Source organism: Falco rusticolus, chromosome 4, assembly GCF_015220075.1.
Source record: "Falco rusticolus isolate bFalRus1 chromosome 4, bFalRus1.pri, whole genome shotgun sequence".
Taxonomy (NCBI): domain Eukaryota; kingdom Metazoa; phylum Chordata; class Aves; order Falconiformes; family Falconidae; genus Falco; species Falco rusticolus.
Window position 1 is genome coordinate 97,312,263 of NC_051190.1, and position 23,530 is coordinate 97,335,792.

At 45.2% G+C, this 23,530-nt stretch overlaps 1 protein-coding gene across 2 annotated transcripts in view; it reads left to right on the plus strand.

The window, feature by feature from the left end:
- Positions 1–18,903, plus strand: part of KIAA1143 (KIAA1143 ortholog) — a 67,440-nt gene extending 48,537 nt beyond the window's left edge. The window contains exons 4-6 of one of the 2 annotated variants that reach the window (XR_005103692.1): positions 14,092–14,204; positions 14,312–14,730; positions 17,953–18,903. Coding sequence is in view for 1 of the 2 variants with exons in the window: in XM_037383761.1 (XP_037239658.1) it covers positions 10,955–10,978 (24 nt within the window). In the remaining variant the exon portion in view is untranslated. Of the gene's footprint in view, positions 1–10,954; positions 14,205–14,311; positions 14,731–17,952 lie in introns of those variants that run through there. The other variant, XM_037383761.1, reaches the window with a different exon arrangement.
- Positions 18,904–23,530: the final 4,627 nt, after the last annotated feature.

A 23,530-nucleotide genomic window follows, 5' to 3' on the forward strand; every position in this document is an offset into this window, starting at 1 on the left:
CATGAGGGCTGAAACTACTACTCATGGTGTATAGTTTGAGTCAGTGAAGATCTAGGTTACCTGCTGCACCTATATTCACCATTCATAAATATCTGACAGCAATTACACTTAGTGATGCCGTTGGAAATCAGAATTGTTATGTCCTCCCTGAGTTTGTAAAAGGATCTTTTCAACTTTAAAAGCCCGAATTAGCAAACCAATTGTTCATATGTGTTATTTTAAACACTTGCTTTAATCCAGCCCCATTCCTCTAAGCGTACCTCAAGCTGAACAAGTAGGAGAGTGTTTTGCTCAGCTGGACCTGGGTGAGTTTTCTAAGCACTGTTAGGAATCGAACAGCTGGACTTATTTTAATATATCCAAGACTGTCATGTCTTTGTAAGGAATCCGGACTCTGTTAAAGTGCTGGTTAATGAAGTCAGTTGTAGGAGGAGAATTCCAATTTTTGAGCAGTTTCTGAGTTTTTCCATTTGTTTTCATTCCTCCCTTCCAACTTGGTGATGGTGGTGGATGAGGAGGTGCCCAGCTGGGAAATGGAAGGGCAGCCAGGTTATTGGGTTATTGACTCCTGTCCAGAGCTGTGGATGACCCCGAGTTTTCCTTCCCAAGGGCCTAGCAGAAGGTAAGCAGGGCTGCTCAGCACCCCATTTAGCAATATATAGTTTGCCCTTTTTTGATGTACACTGAATAGGTGAGCTCACCCACCTTTTTTTTTCACCACTACACGACAAGATTTGTCACACAGCAGGAGTTAATCAAGTCTGTGGCAGCACCCCAGTATTTTCTCTCTCATGGAACTTTTCTCATGGAAGGTAATTTGCCTTAAAGCATTTGTGCTTCAGCAAAGCAGGGAAGTCACCAAAAATGTCCCTTCTGCAATTCCTGCTCTAAGCATCTGGACCCTTTTCAGGTGATGTCAGTAAGGGTAGCGAGGGCCTGGGTACCACTTTATCCTTTGGTCTCTGTGGCACAGAAGGCTCTTGGTGATGAGGACCCACTCCTGCACAAGCCCCCAGTTGTGCCAGGGGTGAACTGAGAGATCTGGTCTTTCACTCCAAAGAGAAGAGGTCAAGACGGAAGAAGCAGGTCTCTGATGAATTGCATGCTAAAGGAGATCCACATTCTGCCAGTTGCGTGATTATATGCTGGGACATGATTTTTTAATGGAGAGGAAAACCAGACATTTTGACAGGACTGAGTTTTGCTCAGGGCTATCTATGTGCTGCTCTCACTGAAGATTCTTGGCCAAATTTGACCCTGGTTTAAGAAGACACAAGTCTGCTGGGGCGTGATGGAGCCGGGTTTGATACTGAGGTGCAGCTGAAGACAAATATTGCATGCTGTCTCCTGTCAGAGCAGCGTGAGGAGCCCTGTGAGAACCTGGTTATGAAATACGACTGCTGCCCTGTGCTTGTTTGGCTGGTGAGTATGCAGATTTAAAGAAAAAAGTTGTGGTTCTCCAATTGATCTTGAATTCCAGGGCTCTTCTTTTAAGCTTGTCTTGTTGAATACACTCCCTGTGAATAAACTGTTATTGGGGATTTACCTGTTCTGAGCATCAGAAAATCTCGAAGAATGTTTAACTTTCATGGGCATAGCGTTTTTTGAAATATAAGTAAACAGAGAAAGAAAGGAAAAAATACCAAATGGAGTAATCTGTAATAGCATTTCACCTCCTCCAATACAAGAGGAGAAAAACTTCACAAAGTTCTTGGATGGGGATCTTACCAGAAGGAATCATGCCAGTGCAGGATGACATTTTCTTCCCTTTGGGGATGGTGCTAGATAGAGCTTTGGAAAGCACTAGTGCTCTAGGTGCTGCAGCATTGTCATCATAGAGTTATGGATGGAAATTCTTTCCCTTTGTTCAAAGGTACTTTTGTTTGAAATGCCTACACTGGTGCTGAATCATCTCTCTGGAAGACTTCAGTTCAAGGCTGAGGCTGTGTTGAAAGGGGCACTGTAGTTAGATGCAGGTGAGCTCAGCTGAACTGCAGAAGGGTAAATATCTCACCCATATTAGCACTTGGCCCATACTAGAGGGAAAGTTAGATTAGGTGATTTGATAATCAAATCTAACCAGCTTCTACTTTACTAATAGGAGACAGCAGGGTTGTGAGTTAATGCCAAAATGTCAACAATGACATCTTCCTCAGAAGACCTCAAGAAATACTGGAAAGAGGTTCTAGTTCCGCAGACTAGGTTTCACATACTCTGCACATGTGAGGCAGTCCCACTGAAGTCATAGCGGTCATTCTTGTATTTGGCCCAGATGTGTTTAGCTGCTTTGGTGGACTATAAGTGTAACATTATCATGAGATGGAGTTTGCATGCATTTCATGGAAGAAAAAATGGCCAAGTCCCTTATGACCTCAAAGAATGGGAAAGAGAATGGTTTGGGAATATGACCGGGCTCTTCCCCATGCAAGGGCTACTGTATAACGGTGCCAGCGAAGCCTCTCGCCAGCTCGTGTGGTAGTTACAGTTCTCTATAGGTAGTCCCACCTAACTGTTTCATTTAACTGACCTGAGCTAAAGGATCCTGCAATAATGGTACTGCGCAGTAACACCCTTCATTTATCCATTAAACTCACCGAATGTTGCCAGCTTCACCTTACTCAGCATGGCTTTGGTACCCTGTAGAGCTGTATGGGAAGCTCATTATATATATATATATATATATAAACTTATATAAACTATATAAGCTATATAAGCTATCATCTCCTGAGAGGTTCAAAAGGTCACTGGGCAGTGGCTAGTGGCTAGCTGCCAGCTATGGTAGCTAAACGAAGTCATTCTGTCTCTTCCAACAAAACTGACTCTACCACCTAATTCCCTCCATCACTGAGCAGCCAGTCACTGAAAATTAATTTAAGCCTTGCCTGTCTCTGCGGCACCCAAAATGAAGGTGTAGAAGGCAAAGCTGTTCGCTACCATTGCACGTAGCAGCCTGTTTCCTCCTTGGTTTTGAGAGAGTGCTTCTTTGGGTTTTTTTAGGAAAAGTTAAATATGACAAAAGGGTGTGGAAAAAAATTGAAATCAAGCTGCGTGCAATGAACAAGGAAATAATTCTGAGAAACACAGCAATTTAGATATTAAAATCTTCTTTCTCCATGAGAAACCCCCCCACCATTAAATCAGGCTCAGGTACCTTTGCAGAAGATGATTGCCAGTTCAGGATCTGTTCAATGTGGAGAAGTACAAATGTACCATTTTTAATCATGATAAATAACTTCTCTTTTATCAAATCATCTCTGCTGGAAATAGTTTCACTCTGTGCTGTAACGATAATTTGCGCACTTATCATTTGGTACCTTCCCAAGACAAGCAGTCAGCCATGGGATGTAATTTAACAACTTATCAACCACAGGTTCATCCAGCCTTTTCCAGCCAAAAGGGCATTTCACACTATTTAAGAGACTTCACCATATATTGCCATCAATTTAAGATTTCACCAGCCCCTAGTCATTAAAATTTTCCACTCAGCACTTCACTTTATAACCCGGGGATGTGGCTGCTGAACAGCACCAGCAGGCCCACTGAATTATCTGCTCTGTGCAGGTGATGGGATAATTACCAAAAGGATGCAAATCACTAAGTATCAAAGGGAGCAATCATGATTAGCTGTACGTGTCATGTACAGAGGTTGGAAAAGCATGGTGAGGGAAAAAAAAGGGGTATCTGTGGCATGCTAATCCCCCTCCTTGTGTGTTTTCAGCTGGAGGTCTCTCTGGGGTTGTGTCTGTGGAGTGCTCGGGGGGGAGGGGGTCAGGTATCTGGCTCGGTGTGTTGCACACGCTGTCTCTGTTGAATCTGCAGTGGAGAGGCACGAAAGGTTAGCAAGGTCCCACATTTCACTTCCCTGCAAACGGGTGTGGCAGGTCCAGGTCTGGAAGAGCCCTGGCTTCAAGGTCAGAGCACATCTTCATGACTACCGCAAAGGTGTGTGCTATGTTGTTAAAGCCGGGTACGTGGGAGTTGTGTTCAAGAGGAGCAGGCAGTTATTTTGGTCCTAGCACATGAGACCATTAGTGCACAGGCTTTCCTTCATCTTGTGCATCTCCCTAAATCCCTCTGGGGCTTGCAGCAGACCAAGAACTGGCTCAGCAGCTCCTTTGCTGCTTTCTCTGGTTGCCCTCTGCCAGAGGCACCTGGAGAACTTGTCTGTTACTTGGCAAGGCAAGGGGAAAAGACCATGTGGAGAGGCAGACTCTTCCCAGTAAAGAAATCCATCCTGCAGAGTTATACGGGCTGGTGTTTTGTGGCAAAGGCAAGTAGATGTTGATGGAGGAGGATGGCAGGTGATGTCTTGGGGCTGACAGCAGGAGTGAGGTCTAGTGGATCTGCTGATGTATGTTAAGATCTGCTTGTGCTGTGCAGGAGCTGCAGACAGAGGCAGTTCACAAAGAGCCTGCAGGGAATTTACTGATGTCATCGTGGTGGTGGTGGCAGATATACAAGAAACTGGCTCTTGCCTTTACTCCGTGGTCAAAGACGTGAAATGGGATGACTGAGGAAATCCTTTTAAAAAGCTAAATTTTTAATAAGATTTTATTTATTTTTTTTTAGATATTCTTCATTATTTGCAGCCTCTGCAAATTATGTCTCTGGGGGTGCAGTGCTAGGCACACCACTACACAACTCAGTACGGCTGGCAGGCGGCTAGCACGTAGCTGGGAACCCCCTTTTTAGAAAGTGCTCTTTGGTCCCTCCTTTGCATTATGATCACAGCCTGGCTGTGTGCTTGCTCTCCTGCTCTCATACCTCCTCCCTGGTGGAAGGATGGGGAATTGGCTGGTGCTACGGAGAGGATTTGCTAGAGGAGCACTGGGTGCAGGAGAGCGCTTCCCTGTGTTTAGGGTACAGTGCTTTGGGTGAGTTGGCATGGGGTTTGGGATCCCCTCTCTGCTGAGAACACCTGCTTGTGGGAGTGTGAGTTCTGCTTGGATGGCAGGCTCAAGCCAAAAGAAGTTAGAGGGAGTACTGGATGGGACTTACCCACCTGAAGAAGGTTTTCCCTGTCCCAGATTTCTGCAGCAGTGACCTTAGGCTTCCATTACAGTCAGCATACACATAACAGGCTTGGGTCACAGAAACACAGTCACAGAAGGGTCAGGGTTGGAAGGGACCTCTAGAGGTCATCTCGTCCACCAACCTGCTAAAGGATTCTCTCAAGCAGGTTGAACACAGTCACATCCAGGTGGGTTTTGAATGTCTCCAGAGAAGGAGACTCCACAACCTCCCTGTGGCAGACTTCTGTGATGCAACGTGAATAGTGAGATGAGTCCTACTTATTCCCATTGGGATAGATTTTATGAGACTGGGGACCACCCCGGCCTTTCCAGCAGCCTTACTCTGACAGCCCTACCAGCTCTTACCGGCCTTGTTGTTATTTTAAAAAGAAGCACCAGTGCAGTGCTTTCTGGCCTCCTGACAAACCCAATCAAGCCTGGCTGGCTATTGGAGCCATAGATGATTCCCCAAACGTCTGCTAAAGCCTCACTGCAGCATCCCCTACTACTCCCAGGACCTGCGCTACCCAGGAAGGCTGCTTCCTTCCTCTTCCTGCACATTAAATATACACATTAAAATGAATTCTAGGTGTATTTTTTCCAGTCATTTTTAATATCGGGGTGACTTTTGAGCAGATCATTGTGCATGGTAACTCATCCAGACCTGTTAAAGCAAAAGCTTACAGTGCATCACAATCTAATTAAAAAAGTTGCAGGATTCCCAAGCCTCCTACCGCTGCTGTGGTGCGGGAAGGCATGCAGAACTGAGAGCTGAACTGCCTGGTGGCACGCAGCACCCATGTCCCCGGGGTCCCCAGCACCTCTTTTAGTCATGGCGTCGGCTTTTTTCCTCGGTGCACCTCACCTCTCTTAAGGCTCTGCCGCCTCACACGTAAGCAGTGCCTGGTGTTTTTACAGTTGGGTACAAGCTGTAGCAATCAAGGAGGGGGTGAGTAAGAGGGCTGGCCGTGCTCCAGCTGTTTGCCACTGGCACACACTAACATGCTGATTTGGGGACCGTCTGACTGTTTGCTGCCATTGCCCTCTGTGGTGACATTTACTGCTGGGTGCTGGAAGATGTGTGGGCTAAAGCGCCGCCTCACCAGAGTCCAGCGAGTCCCTTTCATTGTTTTGCTAGCCAACAAAGCGACCCTGCCATTGAATTGGTAAAATGCCGCTCACCTGCTTGAGAAAGCAGGAAAAGCCCAACTACCAACTGTAATGAGTATATTCCTGGGTTTACACCTGTGTAAACATGAGAAGTGAGACCAGGCTTCGTGTGACAGTGCTGGGAGAAAAGTTATGGCTGAGAGAAGACTTTAAAAAGATGGCGATGAGAACAGTGCTCTGCCTTTGCAGCCAGGATCATTATCTCTCATTGCCGTAACTTTAGGGTAGGCTGCTCGCATCTGTGTAGCTATTCATCTTCCAGATGGCTTACAGGTGCTATACAGGACTGGCATTAATGTCTGCTTGCATAAGGTATTAGGGAAGGAACATTTACTTGAAAAAAGAACAAAAACAACTTCTCAAAATGCAGGATGACTCTGCTGCCACGTTATTAAAATGCAGAGATTGGTCAGTGGATTTTTTGAGCCAGAACCAGATTTTCAAACGCTGTTCACTGAAGAAGGGGGCTAGGCTTTGAGGAGGTGCCCCTTCTCACCTGGGTAGGTAACCTCCGGGGCAGGGTCTTCGCCAACACTGGGCACTTTGCATCACTTGGGGGGCTCCTCGCAGCCAGAGTGTCTGTTTTACAGACGCTAGTGGGTATTTTTGAAGTCTGATCTCAATTGTATGTCTTCTTAAAATACGTCTGTGGTGTTCTTCGGTGAGGTGTGGAGACCTGGGGACATCGCTGGAGAGCCTGGGGGAAGGCTCTCCACTGAGCACAGCTTCCCCAGCCCGGAGGCTCTCCCCATGCTTTTTGTCCGCCCATGTGAATGAGGATATTGTTGCACAAGCTCGCGGTCCTGGGCTGTATTTTGGATTTGTAGAGGGGACTCCTGCTGACTACGCTGCAATGATGGTGTTCAGTCTTAGAGACTTTATGGGGGGAGTGTGTGTATTTTTTGCCAGAAGTCCTGCAGGAAACCTAACGTTTTCTTGTGGCTCTCAGCCTCCTGGGAGCTGCGTTAGGACTCATGGACCTGCTCTGCTCCTGAGCGAGCACAGCGCAGGGCACTCCCTCCCACCTGCTCTGTGTTTAGTGTCCACTGAGCAGCTTTGTACGTGCAGTGGATGAGGCCCCCCTGTCCAGCCAGCCGCACTCGCCTCCACAGCCCAGGGCAGGGCAAGTCAGCGTGTCCCCCGGTGGCAGGAGACCCCGGGCTGCACCAGCGCATCGCCTGTTTGTGGGTGGCAGCTGCGTGTGGAAAGGCTACAGCAACAGGGCATGCAGAGACATTTTCATTCTATAAAACCTTGCAGTTGCTGGCAATCAGTGAATTCGGGAACTTCACAAGCCAGAGGCTGCAGCCAGATCCCCATGTTTAATATCTGCCAGTGGGCCCAGTCTCCACGAATTTGTCTAATCCCATTTTTTAACTTTTTTATAATTCTGATCTTTGCAACATCCTGTGGTGATGCTTGCATCTTTACTTGTTTTAAACCTGATGTCTGAACATACCGTTGGATGGTCATTTCCCTTCCTGCCAAAGCCACTTGGCTTCACCTCATTCCTTCAAAGAGGACTCTGATGCAGCACCATAAATCATTATGGCCAGAAAATATCCTTTTGAATCCCACAATATAATTTCAAAGCTCTGGACTGTGTGTGGTCTTTTAAATACAAAATGTGCACTTAAAAAATTGAAGGGTATTTTTTTCCCCCCACGTGGTCTGGAAAGGAGCAGATTGTCCTTGGACTGTTTGCAGAAGCCAGAGTTCAGTATCTGTCGTTCGTTTGTCTTCTCCTCACCTCCAGGACTGATGATATCCTGGAAGGCAGGAGTGGGACAGGGTTTGGAGGGGCTGGGGCAAGTGGCGAGGTTTTGAAATTGCTAGCAGTGATGTTTTCACATCCAAAAGATCTCTTTTCTCCCATCTCTCAGATTTTTCGTGCTCATTTTTTACTTTCTTTGACCAGAGGCCAGCAAACATTGAGCAATGCATATATATTTTGCAGAACAAAACTAAAGATTGGTTTCTGGTACAGGGCAGATGCAGTCTTAGAGCATTATTAAAGTATCTATATCAACCCTGCATGACAGAAGGGAGGAACCAATGCTGCAACTAGCTATGCAGAAACAATCCATTTCCAAAGCTAAAAAAAAAGAAAGAAACAAACAAAAAAGCAAAACTTCCACCTTTTGAAAAAGAAAGAAAAGAAAGTGAAAAGGAATCTGAGCAACTTTCAATTTGGTGAGCATTTTTTGAGATCTGAAATAAAGTGCTACAGGGATCTCAGGATAGAGCAAACCGTGGTTCACTAGCCAGAGATTTCAGTAAAAGACTGAAATTCAGTGACCTCTGTGCTCCTGAATGTGTTGAAAGATTAAGAGCCTGATCCTGTGCTACCTGGAGATAGTGGGACTATTGACTTGGTCAAACAAGGGTCAGCCCTAAATAAAGGATTTAGGTCCCCAGCAAAGCAGAAGTGCTGTCTATAGGGTATGGGCAAAAAAACTTTGTCTAGTCAAGCAGATCCTGTTGTCCTGGCAAGAAGTCAGAGCTCATTCCTGCAGGGAATATCCCTTTCCTTGCTTCAGGAGAGCAGTTTCCCAGGGAGCGCGGCTGCCCAGGAGAATAGCCATTTGCAGCAGGCATGGAAGTCTGTATCTACTACAACCATCCCACTATGGTGAATCCACGTTTTATTTCTACCTAAGTCATCTGCTGCACACCCTTTTAAACCAATGAAGGGGGCCATGAAATTTGCCCTTGCGTGGATGGAGTACAGCATAGCGAGCAGCTCAGAGGAGCTGGGCAGGGAATGCTGTAGCTGCCTGCCTATTCCAAAAGGGAGCAAAGTCCTTTTCTCTGATACGCCACACTGGACCCTGACGGTAGCGGGCTATTAATAACAGCAGGTCACTCCAGGAGAATGCATGGGAAGGATGAAGCTTACAGCATACGGGTTTGCACATCGAGGGATGCAGCAGTTAGTTAGCCAGAGGCTGGCTTCATCTGGGTCTCTCTTTCTGAGCTCACAGGCTTTGTCCTCATAAATATGTGTGCTTCTAACAGGCTGTACCAGTGGTTTTGGTCACTTTGGGACTTCAGCCTTGAGTTGTGCAAAACTATGGACATGAACTGTGCAAAACTGCCTATAATGATTTGTTAAACCAAGAAAGAAAAAAGAAAGAAATGTCACCATCCTGACATCTAGCCTGGTGCATGAGTTTGCCCTGAAGACAGCCATGTGTACACTTCTCTCTGTGTCAGAGAATCTAAGTTAATTTATTTGCTGAGCTATTTTTTATGCCAAGGATAACAAACCAAAGGGCTTCCCACCCAGCACTGATTCTGTATAGTGCTGTCATGAATGTGGACTGAATTTGCAGAACATGATCTTTATTGTGTTTAGTAATATCTAGATTAACAGTTGAGGTGACAGGCCATATAATCCATAACATGCAAATTATACATCAACATGGTCTCACCAAAATGGATTCCCCTGTGTAATGGTTGAGTAGCATAGATGGGCATTAGAAGTGAATATGGCTCTCTGATAGAAGGCAAAGCCCACCCTCGCCCCCTTTTTAATAGAAATGGATCTGAAAATGACATTAGTTTTACTGCTGTCCTTAAGGCTAAAAGGAGAGGCACATGTGACTCTTTGGTCTTTCAATTAAAATGAACTTTATTGCAAAACGTTTGCTCTTTTGTTGTCTTGCCAGCTGGGTGGCTTCAGGAGCTTGAATAATACATGTGCGGCATTGTATAGTAATTGTTCCCTGTCCTCAAAAACGCACAGAATATGAATTCATAGATTGTTTGTGCAGCTGACAGTGGCTTTGAGCATCTCCAGAGTTAGAAACGGACTGAACACAGTGCAGACTACTTGTATACAGCTTCAGTGAATCCAGATTTTATATTTATCCTGAGCTTGAGTTGGCAAAAAAAAAATACATCAGCCTCAAGCCTACTGCAAAGGGTACAGCAAACTGGAAGGGTGTGAAGCCCAGATTCATCCTGGCTACCCTTAAATAAAGGGAAATCTAATAAAAGTGCCTGATTCAAGAGCACCACCTAAGCTATAGCACCTACAGCCAGTGGAAGTGAGACCACTCTAGCAGGCAATGAGAGTGGGATGAATCACCCTGCAGGACCTGTTTATCTGTCTTGGGAGAAGAAAAATAGTGCTTTTAGGGTGACTAGTCAGTGATGCAAAGTACAGGTAGTGTGTGGGTTGACATGCACCTGGGCCTGTGTGTCTGAAAGTGTTCAGGTCCAGCCAGAGCGGACCACAAAGCTAGGGAAGTTTCAGAGTGGCTGTTGTTGTACGGCTAGGACTGCTCCGACCTGGGAGGAAGAGCAGCCTCACAGCTGGAGGGGAGAAGGAAAGAGGGAAAACAGCGAGGTAAAGGCAGAGGAGCAACTGGGAATTATGAAGGTGAGTAAAGGAAGGAAAAAAGCTCAAAAAAAGCTAGAGCAAAGAAACTGAAAAGGACACAACTCTGCACTAAGAACACTTTATAGTGGTGTGTGTATCTGCAAGCCTGCTCTGAGCAGTGTGTTTGTTCCTCTCTCAGCAGAATGCATTGGTGCTTCAGTTCCTCACCGCTGAGCGGCTCTAATGAACACCCCTCTGTAATCTCCTAAACACCTCCCATGGCTTAACATATTTGTAAAGGTTTGTTTAGAAATGAATAGATCTGCCCTAACTTCAAAATACATCAGTGGCAGGTAGCCTCAGGACCCCCTGTATCTTAAACGAATCCCTGGTGGCAAGCCAGATTTAACTGTACACAAAAGCAATGTTGGTTTCTTTTTTTTAGGGCACCGCCTTTACATTCAGCTAGAGGAGCTGCAGCCATCTACAGCACATTGCCCCGATGTGAGCCCAAAAGGAACAAAGGCGTTTTCTTACAGATGCATTCGTCCCTGCGCATCGTGGGTGCAGGCGTCAGCTTCGGCGCTGAAAAGCATTTATATTTGATTACTCTTCTTTTAAAAGAATGTCACTCTCAGAGAGAATTTCACTGCCTCGGGGCACAAGGAAAGGATTGTTTTGGCTGTTTTGAATTGAGCATTGGCTTTTTGCGTGTCAGGGTACTCTGCTTCAGTTTCCCATTTGTGGGCTCTTTGCCCTCGTGCTGGTGTCTGTCAGCAGACCTCCCTGGTAGTAGGGTAATAGTGGAGTGGATTAGTGCCATCTTTCAGAGGGCTTGAAACTTTGACAGAGTATTTCTTTCTCTGAAACAATGAAGTTATGGCTGCAGTGAGGTCCTGAAGACCTGGCAGGTATTCATGGTACAAAAACTGGACATTGACATCTCGTTCCTAAATCTTATTCTGACCATGTGAACACAAGTGCTTCATGAAGGATTCCTTTAGGATGGACTTCGCATGCAAAGGAGTGAATTTTGCATGGAGAGACCAACTTCTGCTGCCTCTGAGCATCAGGGATAGGCGAGGTGTGGGAGGGACCGGCACTGAAGGACCTGCAGCCTGTCTGCTCTTGGCTGCTTGACAGCCCTCGAGGGTCACTGTCTCTGGAGTGTGGTTTGGAGCCATCCCGGGTCACATTTCGAATGAGGGGCTACAGGAATCTCCTGTGCAGTTCCCTCACTTCTCTAGAGCTCAGATCTGAATCCCAGAGATCTGAGGCTTTGAAGAAACTACCACCCATGTGCAACCGCATAAATCCACAAGGTTACTGAACTTAAGAAAGCTGCTGCTGCTTATCTGTGATGGGAGGTGGTTGCTTCAGAGTGAGGATTTGCTTATGCAGAGTCACTGAGGAAGACTTAATCTGAATTAACTAAATGTGTGAATTCAAAGTGGATTAGCAATGCCACATAAATGGATGGATTCCTTAAATTCTTCTTTTTTGAATTTAAATGGTCCTAATTTGTTTCAGTGTAATTATGAAAGAGAACATTATACAGGTCTTTAATGAGATATAACTTACTGACCGTAAAAGTTAGTCTGGGTTAATTTTCTTGTGTCTCCCAGCAGGGGTGAGATTGGAATACAGTCCTGAATTTTTCTTTTGTAGGAAAGTTGTATTGTCTTTACTGGGGATTTTAGTAACTGATTCTGGTAATGTAGGAATCTGTTTTTATTATGATTATACCATTTTTAATCTTAGGATATAAAAGCTCTGAATAAGCAATTAATTAATCCTCACCATGTCCCTGTGAGGCTGGTAAAAGCTTTGTAACAATTGCTTCGTTTGTTGCTGTGCTATGTCTGCTTTTAGTGTGGAATACAGCAAGGCAAAGCAGTGCTACAAGATATGGGGGGGAAGATGAGTATCAAGCCTTTTTGAATGCATGGGAGGAATTAAGCAAGAAAAGAAATGTTACTACCCAGCTTAGAATTTGGTCAAACCACCATGATGCACTCACTAGAAAATGTCAGGGGAGCTTTAGCAATCAGGGCATCTGCTTTATGTCTAACCAAATCCACAGCACGTATAACGGTACCACACACAGTGAGTGCACTGTGGTGGGGAGTGGCTTAATAGCAGGGTGTAAATGTCAAGGATTAAAAATAATTTATCTGATTTCCTTTTATTTGGAAATAGGATTTATCTTTTTTAAATTACATTGCTTAAAAAAAAACACACAAAAAACCAAAACCAAAAACAAAAAAACCCAAACCCTCTGAGATCATGACTGCTCTCTGAAGGCTGACTCTTCATTTCCTTAACCTGCTCCGTCGGTGTTGCAGCGCAACGTAGTACTCCTCACAGTCCCTTCTCTGTACCAGCAGCTTCTTTCTTTTCTTCAGTGGACAGTTTATTTTCTACTCAATGCTAAGTGTCATGTTTGTCTTTTACTTCTTTAAACGAGAGCAAGCACTGTGGTTTTGTTCTGCTCCTTTTCCAGTGTCTTTTTGCTGATCTTCTCTGCATGTATCTGAAAGGTCAGGTAAACAAATCAATACAGAAAAGGACCTCCTGCCCCTTTTAACCTAACCTGTAGGAGGGAGGGAAGGGAAATTGCCAATTACATGAAAGGAAGCTTTAAATATGCGTGAAAAAAGCACAGTGGGAGTGAGGGTTTGGAAGGACAGGTGTCGACAAGACCGGGCTCTGCAGTTCACAGGGTGCCTTTATGAACTCATGGTCTTCTCCACAACAGCGTATACAGGCAGGTCCACAGAGCTGAAAGGCACCGCATGAAGAGGTACTGTAGCAGGGAATGGGCCTCTTGTTTCAGCATCACTGACCATGAAGGTCTCTGCAAGGGAGATGCTGGTGCACTGGAAGCTGGACTGTGACTCACTGCATGATTTGAAGGCTAGAAAATGCTGACCGCTGTCTTCTACTAGCTGTGTTTGCTTCAGTACTTTCTGGTTACCACTATCTTATTTCCAGTCCTCCAGCTCCTTCTTCTGCAGGTAACCACCATGTACATTGCAGAGCATCTGGAGGCAGGAATCATACCTGCACAGCAGCTACACTTCTGCTGCACCATCACTGGAGCAGTGAGGCCTATGACTGAGTTTTTGTCTAAACTCAAGCCTGAATACTACAGCCGAGTTTACTAATTGTGGCCTCTGTTCCCAACACCTAGCCTCAAGCATTCAGCTGAGAGTCCTCCACGAGGAGAGTGCTCCTGGGAGCTTCCTCGGCAGTGGGTGGAGGAGGAGATAGCTCTCCCTTTCCTTTCCAGCGATGAAGAGTTCTAGATTGATCGTATAGGGCCTTCATGCAAGTGTCTTGTGTTAGATGCTAAAAATTCAGGCCTTAATATCTTAATTTATTTTAGTTTTTAAACATCTGCTTTTGAATTTAGCCTTGATTGATCTATCAGGTGCAAGACGCTTGAATACCCTGCTCAGGTACCTTCCTTTCCCCCCAGCTTCACCCCAGGTGCCATTTTAAGAACTACTTTTCACTTGCTACTTAGCTGGCAAATACCACAGTGTGGAAAAGTGGCTAATGGCTCTGCCTTCCTTCCAGCATCAAGGTCAGCGCATGGAGAAGCGCAGAAAGCAAGGTCAGCCACTCCTTTCAAACCCAGGAACTTCAAACAGTGGCCACCCATCCTGGGTGAAAAGCAACACTTCACACAGGTATCAGCAGTGGCTTCTGCACCCCCCCCCACTGACTCTCTGCATTACATTTTTCTTACTGAACCAGCAGTAGAGACCAAACTCTCTCTTCCTTCATATATCTACAGATATAACCCTCTTGCAGGGGAAAACAACGGTGGCTGTATGTCTCAGGAAGATCTGCGTTTATGCTGCTGCGCGTGGGATGGTGGTACACATCCTGCATGCTGGTAGAGTGTCAGTCACCAGCGTAAAGAGAGAGAAGCAGGGCACAGAAACAATAAAGTAAATGTTTTCTCTTCCTAAGATGGCCTGTTGTACTACTGAAACTGCTTCATTAAAAGCTGTTAAAAAATAAAGTTTGCATCTTGTCTGCAGTAAAAGCCTTTTGCAAAAAGCAGCTGTTAGAAAAACAACGTTCTTTTGCAGATGCTAAACACAGAAGCCCACAGAATAGATGTTTTTCAGTCTTCGCTTTTCTTCATTACAGTTTGGGTCTGTTATTGCCCTTCAGCTGACTGTGGAAAGAAGACTGTCTTCTGGAAAGGTCTGTATGGATAAGCTGCTGACATCTGTGGTAAGGTTGCTGTGCCTCTTCATACACTGTTTTCATATAAAGAATAAACTGTATGACTCAAAAAAAAAATATTCTTACACTGAAATGCCCTGTGTTGTCAGAAAAGTGAGCCCAAGATTTATATTCACAGAAATTGGTCCATTAGACTGGGCAGAGAGCAATTTGCCTGTAGATGCCTTTAAGTAAGAACATGAACACTTTACTAGGGAGAAGGAACAAATTTTAAGACAGGACAGGACCATGAGTTTGGTTTCCTGTGCAGCTCCAGGCAGCTCTGCTCTTCTTTCAGGTCTTTGGAAGGCTTCAAAATGCTGCTAATAAGGAATTATTAATATTTAGGCCCCTCACAATGCTGTCACATTAAGATGTCTTAATGGGCCCTCCTTATGGGGGGAGCAGGCAGATTCTGGTCCCAGTGGTGTAAGCTTATGCATGGAATTCCATGCAATGGAATTCCTCTAGAAAAATCCACATATAATGGAAATGAAGCATTTTAAAAGCAATATATTTTTATGCTGGTTTGCTGCTCCTGTCCTTTAGCGTAAAAAATTGTTTGGGATTCTCAGGTTGGTGTGAAATGCCTGGTCAGAAAGATATCTAATCAATCGCATTCATGTTGTTATGGGAATTTCCCTCTTGCAGTCCAATGTTCCTCAGGAAATGATACTGAACAGCTCAGCATCTCTCTGAGGTGTTGGTATGGTCACCCATCTGTAACTTGCCTGGAAGCGTTTTGCAGACCTTTTGAGGTTTAGTCGCTGAAAACATCATACAATGATGTTTCACATGAACTTCTGCTCATTTTTATCTCTCACCGGAGGCAGCAATGCTGAAGCAGTAACACACACCCCCAGGACTCCTTGCCTGATATGTGCTCTAAGCGGTCAAGACGTGGTGCTTACCTTCTCCTCAACCACAAAAAGAGGAGGATCTGGCTTACTAAGTCTTGAGCAATGAAAATCAGAGCAATGGGCTGTAATGAAGTAGATTGATGACAGAAAAGTAATTAACATGTAAAAGTTAATTGTTGCAGGCATTACATGTGGACTGAGCTGTTTTATGCGGAGACAAGCATGGCTTTTTGCTGGGATATGGCAGGGTACAGAACGCTGCAGCCTTATGCAGCATGCTTCACACCACAGCTATGCATTTATTCTGATGATCTGATAACTTGGCAGGCAGTTACCCACACCGCTCTGTGCCGTTTAACTTGCACCATGTGCTGAAGTGCTTGTGCTATGACACAGCCCTGAGCATCCCATCTCTAAGTCGTAATAGCAAGCATGACGAAAAATCATCTTCATCTCTCCTCTTTTCCTGTTTTGACTCAGACTGCTGAAAATTTGGCACCAGATTCCAAAAGCTAATCAAGCCCTTGTCTTCTGTAGTTTACTCACAATTTTCCTTTAGAAAAATGCAACCAAGAGCAACCCATGAGGCAAGATGTAAAATTCTGCTGAAATCACATGTGAGGTGAGCCTGCAGAATTGTGATTTCGATACCTTTGGTGGTTTGATGTAAGGCTTTAGCTTAAGCCACCAATAGAAATATTCTGTGTGTATGTGTGTATGCATAACCCAATTGTATTTTTACTGCCCACAAACTCACACATACAATTAGACAGAGCAAGCTGTCACTGCCTGTAAGTCTGGGTTCAGGAAACAGATGTGCCTGTATCTTGCAGTGTCCTCAGATCTCTAAAAGAGATAAACTGCAAAGATCCAGAAGGAAAAGTTACATAAAAAGTGAATCTCCAGTATTCCCAAAAAAGGCATGAACAAATGGTAGATATTTACTCCAAAATCCTTCTATGCAGCCATTTCTAATCTGCAGTAAAAGAATTGTGCTTGCTTATATCATAACAGAGAATGCTGAAAATTTTGTGGGTGGCAAATAAACCTAGTAAGTGAATATCAGCCATCTTCTGTGAAATCCTTGCAATGGCAAAACCTGTACGGGACCGCCATGCCTTTGGGTTAGATAGCTCCTTCATGGAACAGAAATGACAAAGCTCTGAGTAGCTTATTGGAGGGTATGGAAAAGGCCTTTCATGGGTGACTAGTTTTTTAAATTCCTAAAAACACCAAACAGTTCTGAAACACACCTAGTCATTGCTGGGACACTTGTTTATACATAGCCATGTATTTGCTTACACAGTGGAGATAAACTAAGACCTCTTTTTGGAGCCCTCTTTCCCTGGCAGACTGTTGGGGTACAGATACGATAGAACCTAGATGTGAGCCACCCATGGTTTGAGGTTTAATTCTGCAAACCATAAATCTCCTATTTGACCTTTCCAAAGAGCATCTTCCAATGTTACCTCATGCCAGGTTCCCCCTTGTGCTGGCAGGGGTGCCCAACCGAGGTGTGCAAAGGGCACTGCTATCACCACGCGACTGCTATCGTGTTGGGTGCTCTAGTGCTTCAGCCCTGCACCAAGCAGTGGGGGTGGGAAGGGAAAGGTGCCAGCTGGAGGAACTGTTGCTCCATCAGCCCTGCTGCTAAATTTTCACCTAGGGATAAGCTAGTTCCCTTGGAAAACCTAAAATTCCAAGAGGTAATGCAGGACAGCACTTAGCTTCTCTAATATGTGAGCAATGTTGGGTACCACCTGCATTCTCTCTCTGCATTAGTAATAGTAGTAGCAATAATGATAATAATGATATTAATATTAATAATGGTGCACTTCAAGCCCAGTTGGTGCCCTTCATTCTGGGTTAGAACTAAAATAAGCATCATCTAGTTTTTGTGTTTGTCCAGTCCTGGGTTTCTGAGGGCTGTTTGTAAGTCTTCCTGAGGCAGTAGCTTGAATCCCTAAGAAGAGAAATTGTATTTGCTTGTTCTCATGCCACCTCTGTGACTAATCCAAGACATCCCCTAAAATAGCACTTGGTGTATCTTCTGGATGGTGTGTATGCATAACCCAATTGTATTTTTACTGCCCACAAACTTCTGGTTACTAAAAGGTAGTGAGAAGTGGAGGAGGCTCTGCAGAAGGCAAGCGCTTCAGTCCCAGTGCTGTGAGTCGCTTCATGTGGTCCTGGGGTGTATCCCTCTGGAAGGGCCAGAGCCTGGCAGTGGAGAGGCAGTGTCCTGAATTCCAGCGCAGATGCCTCTGCTATCATTACTCCCTATAATCAGTGTCACACCATGCCCTTGTTGCTGATTTTTCCTCCTTATTTTATTATACAGGCCCCTTTCTGTCTGCAGGCAAGTTGGGCAACGAGCTTTCCGGCAATGATAGCAGGCGACAGTATTTACTGCAGGGAGCAGAGCTGTCAGTTTGGGAACACATGGGAAGAGTGCAGGGAAAAGGAGGCCAGCCTCAGTGTCTGCCTCAGCTTCACTCAGGCTGGGCTGAGCCTGCCAAAGCCTTAGAGGTCTGCGTGGGTCATGGGGACTCTGAAGAAGACAGCCATGAAGAAATCTGGGAGGCATTAAAAAAGTAAGTCTGTGCATGGTCACCCAGCAGTGCTAAGGACTGGCTGACTCCAGAAACTGAGGCCAAATGCGTGGGAATGAAGTGCTAGTGAGATTAAATTTGGGTTTACAAACTCCAGCCAGCATCAACAGGAGCAGCCGTGGAAGCAACAGGCAGGGTTCTGCTGCACAGAATGTCTAAGGCAGGGAAGCCCAGCCCTCTTGCTTGCTGGATGATGGAGCCCGAGTATGTCACCGCCAGGAGTGTCGATCCAGCACAGCCTGGTCCCTGGGGGCGAGTCCACTTCCATCGGCATCCCAGGAGTGCTCACTCACTGGCCGTCTGTCAGAAGCTGTGAAGGATTGGGAGCTGGGTGCACATGGAGCGATTTCAAGTATCTGGGATGATGCCCAGGCTTCTTGAGCAGAGAAAACACACTACTGCTAAAGCCGGTGTTGGGTCCGTACGTAACTTACTACTGGAGGAAAGCCCAGCAGTTTTGCAGGTCGATGATGTCTTTAGAGCTGGGAAGAAAGCTTGAGCTGGGCTTAGAGATTTTATTTTCTAACTGTAACCTTGCTTTGCTTTGACTTCACCCGAACAACAAAATTTGTTGTGTCACTCCTTATAACCTGCTTTCTTGGGGGAAAGAGAGTCTTACTCTTAGGCAAATGGTGCCATACAGCCTTTGAGGGGAATAAAAAGGTGGTTTGTAAATTGAACTGCTTTGGAGGCCTGATTGTTAACCACTTCACTTGATTTTGGCATCCCCCTTCTTGAAACCTGAACACACACACACACATGCATGCACACGGACACACACAAACTTTGAATAATGATGGTGCTTCTGGGTTGTAAAACACCTGCTAGCAACTTTATTGACAATGCAAATGTCCCAGTCTCAGTCAGGTTCAGACTTTGGCAGTTGCTTTTCATTCACGCTGGCAAATGCAGGAACAGAATGGGAACCTGATAATTAAAATCCCTGGAAGGCATTCCTTGCCCTCCATGACTTGAGGGAAGTCTGTGAACACTACATCCAATACCCCTTGTTATGCTGGCTCAGAAACAGAACTGACAGTGTGGGGTGTGGCTCTGAGCTGTGGCTCTGAGGACTAAATTTTACTCTGACACTGGAAAAATGACGCAACTGTGGATTTATGTGGGTGAGGTTATGTTCTGTCTGAGACCTCTGTAGTTCCATAAATTGGAGAAGATGTTGGAAGAATAAATTTTGAGGGGAATGGGATCACTTCACCTTGATCCTGAAACCTGGGTTAAGACTAAAAAAGCACAGCGATCGATTCCTAATATTGCAGAATAACCTAAGCAGATGAGACGTCCTCCTCATTTCTGCACTATGCAGAAAAGAAACAAACAAAGGCAGCTCCCAAGAACATTACTTTTTGCCTAAAGTTTACCAAACCCTTGAAAAAAGAGGTATAAGAAATCGATGAATACAAAGCAAAATTCTTTGGGAAAGAGGAAAGAACTGGAGCCAATGACACTGTTTTCCAGCCCTTAGATGTACTCAGGCTGTCCTTCCTGCAACACTTGGCTGTGACATTTCAGCGATCAAGTAATATCATCGCATGGAAGTGGCATGACAGGCCTCTTATCACACACGAGCGATGTGTGTTGTCCGCATAAACAGGCTTATCACGTGTCTCACAATAGATGCTGGCGCAGGGGTGCCAGTTTTTCTCTCCTTTGCAGTAAAGCAATACTAATCCCACAAAAGACCTTGCATGAACCTTACGAGTCAGTCAAAACTGGTTTTGTGTGGAGTAGCTGCTACTTGTTTTGTTTGACTTGTTTGGGTTTTGTTTTTAATTTTAATTCGTATTCCTGTTCCAACATGAGTTGCAGAAGTTGCCTAGAAACCATCTTGTGTCAGCTCACTCATCCAGGACACACGGCTCCCCATATGCAGGCAAAGAGATAAGCTTAACTTCCTAATTTTTTAAAGAAATGCAATTAAACCCCCCTCCCCACACTTCCCCCTCTCATGGATGTGATATCTGAGAATTCAGGGTAAAAAAAAAAAAAAATACATCACTGAATCAGAAGAGTCTGGTGCGCATATTGCATGGGGGTGTGTGGATGGAGAAGGTGCTCTTGAGGCGATGGCAGAGTCAGAGCCACGTTTGCCCCCACTAGAAGGTCCAGCAGGCTTCTGGTGGGCCCTCCACTGCTTCTGGTGACACAAAGCAGCCACAGACTTAGTATGACCGAGCTTTGCACTTTTGCCTCTCTGCTTGTCAAAATGCCAGTTACTTCCTTGCCATGTGTCCTGTCTGAAATCTCCTCTCAGCTCTCCCTGTCTCCCATAGTAGTTGTGACCCACTGCTCTCCTGTAGCCAGTATGAGGGTTAAATGTTGGGATGGTCAAAAAATCGATGGGCTTGCCTGTATTCTTCCAGGGTAACATCACCTTATGTCTGATAAATCCAGAGAAGCTGGTAGCACTAAACACAGATCTCATGGTGGAAACATCCCATACAAGTAGAGCTCAGAAAATAAAGGGTTTGTCTGGGCTCTGGCTCAGCTAGAAGAATTTGGGTTTTGAATCAAATCCCAAAGGTTTTATTAGGCTATCTGGGAAAATACCAAACCGGAAAAATAATTTTGGGTTGACCTGTAACATTTTATTTAGAAAATACTTATTTTGGGGTGCCTAGACTTTTTGCATGTTTTGGGATGCTTTTAAAATGAGAAATGTCATCTCAGAAAGAAGTGTTGGAAGGAATTAAATGCTTCTTAAGTTGACAATGAATGTTTCAACACTGGAAAAAAAAAATTGCTCCCTTTGTGGGACTTGAAACAATAACATTTGGATTGAATTTGCCAGTGCTTCTGCTCTTCCCAAAAGTGCACTTTCTGGCAAGGTTTGCTATGCCTTGGCCATTTTTTATGTGTATACACATAATAAGTGAAGGTTTTAAGGACAAATGTGAACACCTGCACAGTAGGAGGACCTGGATTGCTACTTCCAAATGTAATTTACTACCAATTTGGACCTGTCTTTCCTCATTCCTTCCTCTCTTGCTTAACGTCTCTCTCCTGCTGCTGTTGCTTTTCTGACACAGTGCTTTAACCTGTTCCCCATACAATGGGCTTTCCCACCAGTGCTCTCCAGGCTGACAGAAGATGTGGTTTGCCCTCCCACATCTTTCACCTCCAGAGGCCACACCGGGATGTGGCTTGCATGAAGGAGGCTATTAAAGAAAAAGCAAATTGAAAGCTGCACTGCACTGCTGGTGGGGTGGAGGGCTGTGCTTCTCGGGACCAGAGCTCATGAGCCCCTCGCTCACCATTCAGGCAGAGGAGGCAGAAGCCTCCAAGCTGACATCTGAGCAGTGTGGTCCAGTGCTGTTCAAAGTAGCAGCCTTCTGGTGTAAATGGCTGTTGACCGACTGACTGACCTTCATGTTTTAAGCCAGCTTCTATCCTTGCCAGGCAGAAGCCTGAATCTGTTAGTAGTGGGACAGCATGCAAAGTTTTCATTTAGAGATGCTGGCTGGGATTGTATGGTTGAGGATTTCTGAAAGCCTTGGGAGCTTGGGTGGTTTGGAGTGGAAAGGGCGAGTGCCTGGGCATGGTATGGATTGTTAATATGAGCTCTGATCCTTTTTCCCTGAGAGTTTTAGCAGGTGCTAGGGTCAGAAGGGAGGGGAACTAAGACAGCTTTAACCATTGGGACTTGGTGTTTATCTGTGACTCTCAGAAACCGTGAGTAGACTTTGATCACTGCCAAGTAATAAAGTTGACTTGGTTCTCCCTGTGGAGGCTGGCTCCCACTGACTTCAGAGTTGATGGGCAGTCCTTCATGAGGATGGCAGAGAAGGTCTTTCTCAATGGATGCCCTAGGGAATGTACTGTATTGGATTTTCTGGGTGAGTCTGAAGAAATGTAAGGGATCCTTTGTTTACACCTTCCTCTCCCCTGAGTGTGGTAAGAGCTATGTGTACGTGGCTGAGGCCTCTAAGTCTGTATTTGTGGCTACTGATTGTATCCACCTTCTACAAGGTGACACACAAGCTCTGAAAGGCACATGAGATTTACTCACATGGTAGGCATCATGCAGCAAGACATTGTTGTTTGGAAGAGGGTTGCTAAATCCTCTTGCAGATTTAAATGCACACATTGTTCATGGCAATGCAAGCCATCATATAGGTCTTGAACACTGACCTAAAGAAACATTTCCAATAGAGATAACTAATTTCCTGGAAATTAGAGCACATCACAGATTTTTATCTGAAGTCATGCAGAATATCATTGTCCTGATGATCTAATGGACTGAAGATGATTTCTAATTGCAGGGGCAATGGTACTACTATCACTGAATAAATGTTCAGTTCCTCTGACCTCAAGGAATTCAAAGTCCTTTAAGGCTGAGTTTTATTTCAGCAATTCAAGGATAAAAAGCATTCTGGGGGACATTTGAAAGAAATCTTTGTATGTTACTGCAAGAAAAATACAGGTTAAATCTGCCAAAAAGTCCCAATTTCGCTCTGCAAAGGAAATTTAAATCCATATGCAAAAAACTTGATCTGGAGCAGTAAAAGCTCAAGTGCTTTCTTGGAGGGTGGTGTGGCTCTGGTGTCAGTGTAGGGTAGCCTCCCTGTGAGATACAGCCAGCAGAAGGGGGGTCTTGCTAGTCTAGAGGTTAGGCAACATTTGAAAGGGGCGTAAGGTGTTTTTGAGCACAAACTGAGCAACGCTTTAGGGATCTCCTAACCCTCCAGTTAATGCAATGAGTTGCCAATCTTTTTTATTTCACCTGCATAGCCAGTTATTTCTGGCAATCTGGAACGCTTGCTTCAGACAGTGAATTGGGCAGCAAAGCAGAGCAATGTGAAGGAGGGTACGACCTGGCTTAGAGCCGTTTCGAGTTACCTGAAAGTTCCTGTTGTATTGGTGGTAATCCCAAGCATGCCTTGTCTAACTCGCACTGGATCAAAGCAAAGTGTTCAGTTCAGCTGTCTTAAGTAAGTCTCCAGTTAGTGCAGCTCTGTAAGGTGACCTGCCTGTGGAGAGACCTGTCCTAAGGTAGGTCAGAAGGGATGAACTGCCTCTTGGAAGTGTCACGTTCTCCCTCCGTTGCTCCTAGACAAAACTCAGGCAGCTCATTTAGGCTGGGTACAGGTGGAGCTAATAAGCCACGAGGGACTGAGTGCCCTTTGTTTGCCACCAGTGCTCTGACCATAGGCCGTGGCGTGTTATCATCCAGTGCTGATGAGCCAGCACTGATGCTGGTAGTTGGTGCATGACCTATCAGGCAGATGTGGAAATGACTGATCTGTTGAGTGGACCCTGCCAAAAGATCATATAAGATATAGATAGATA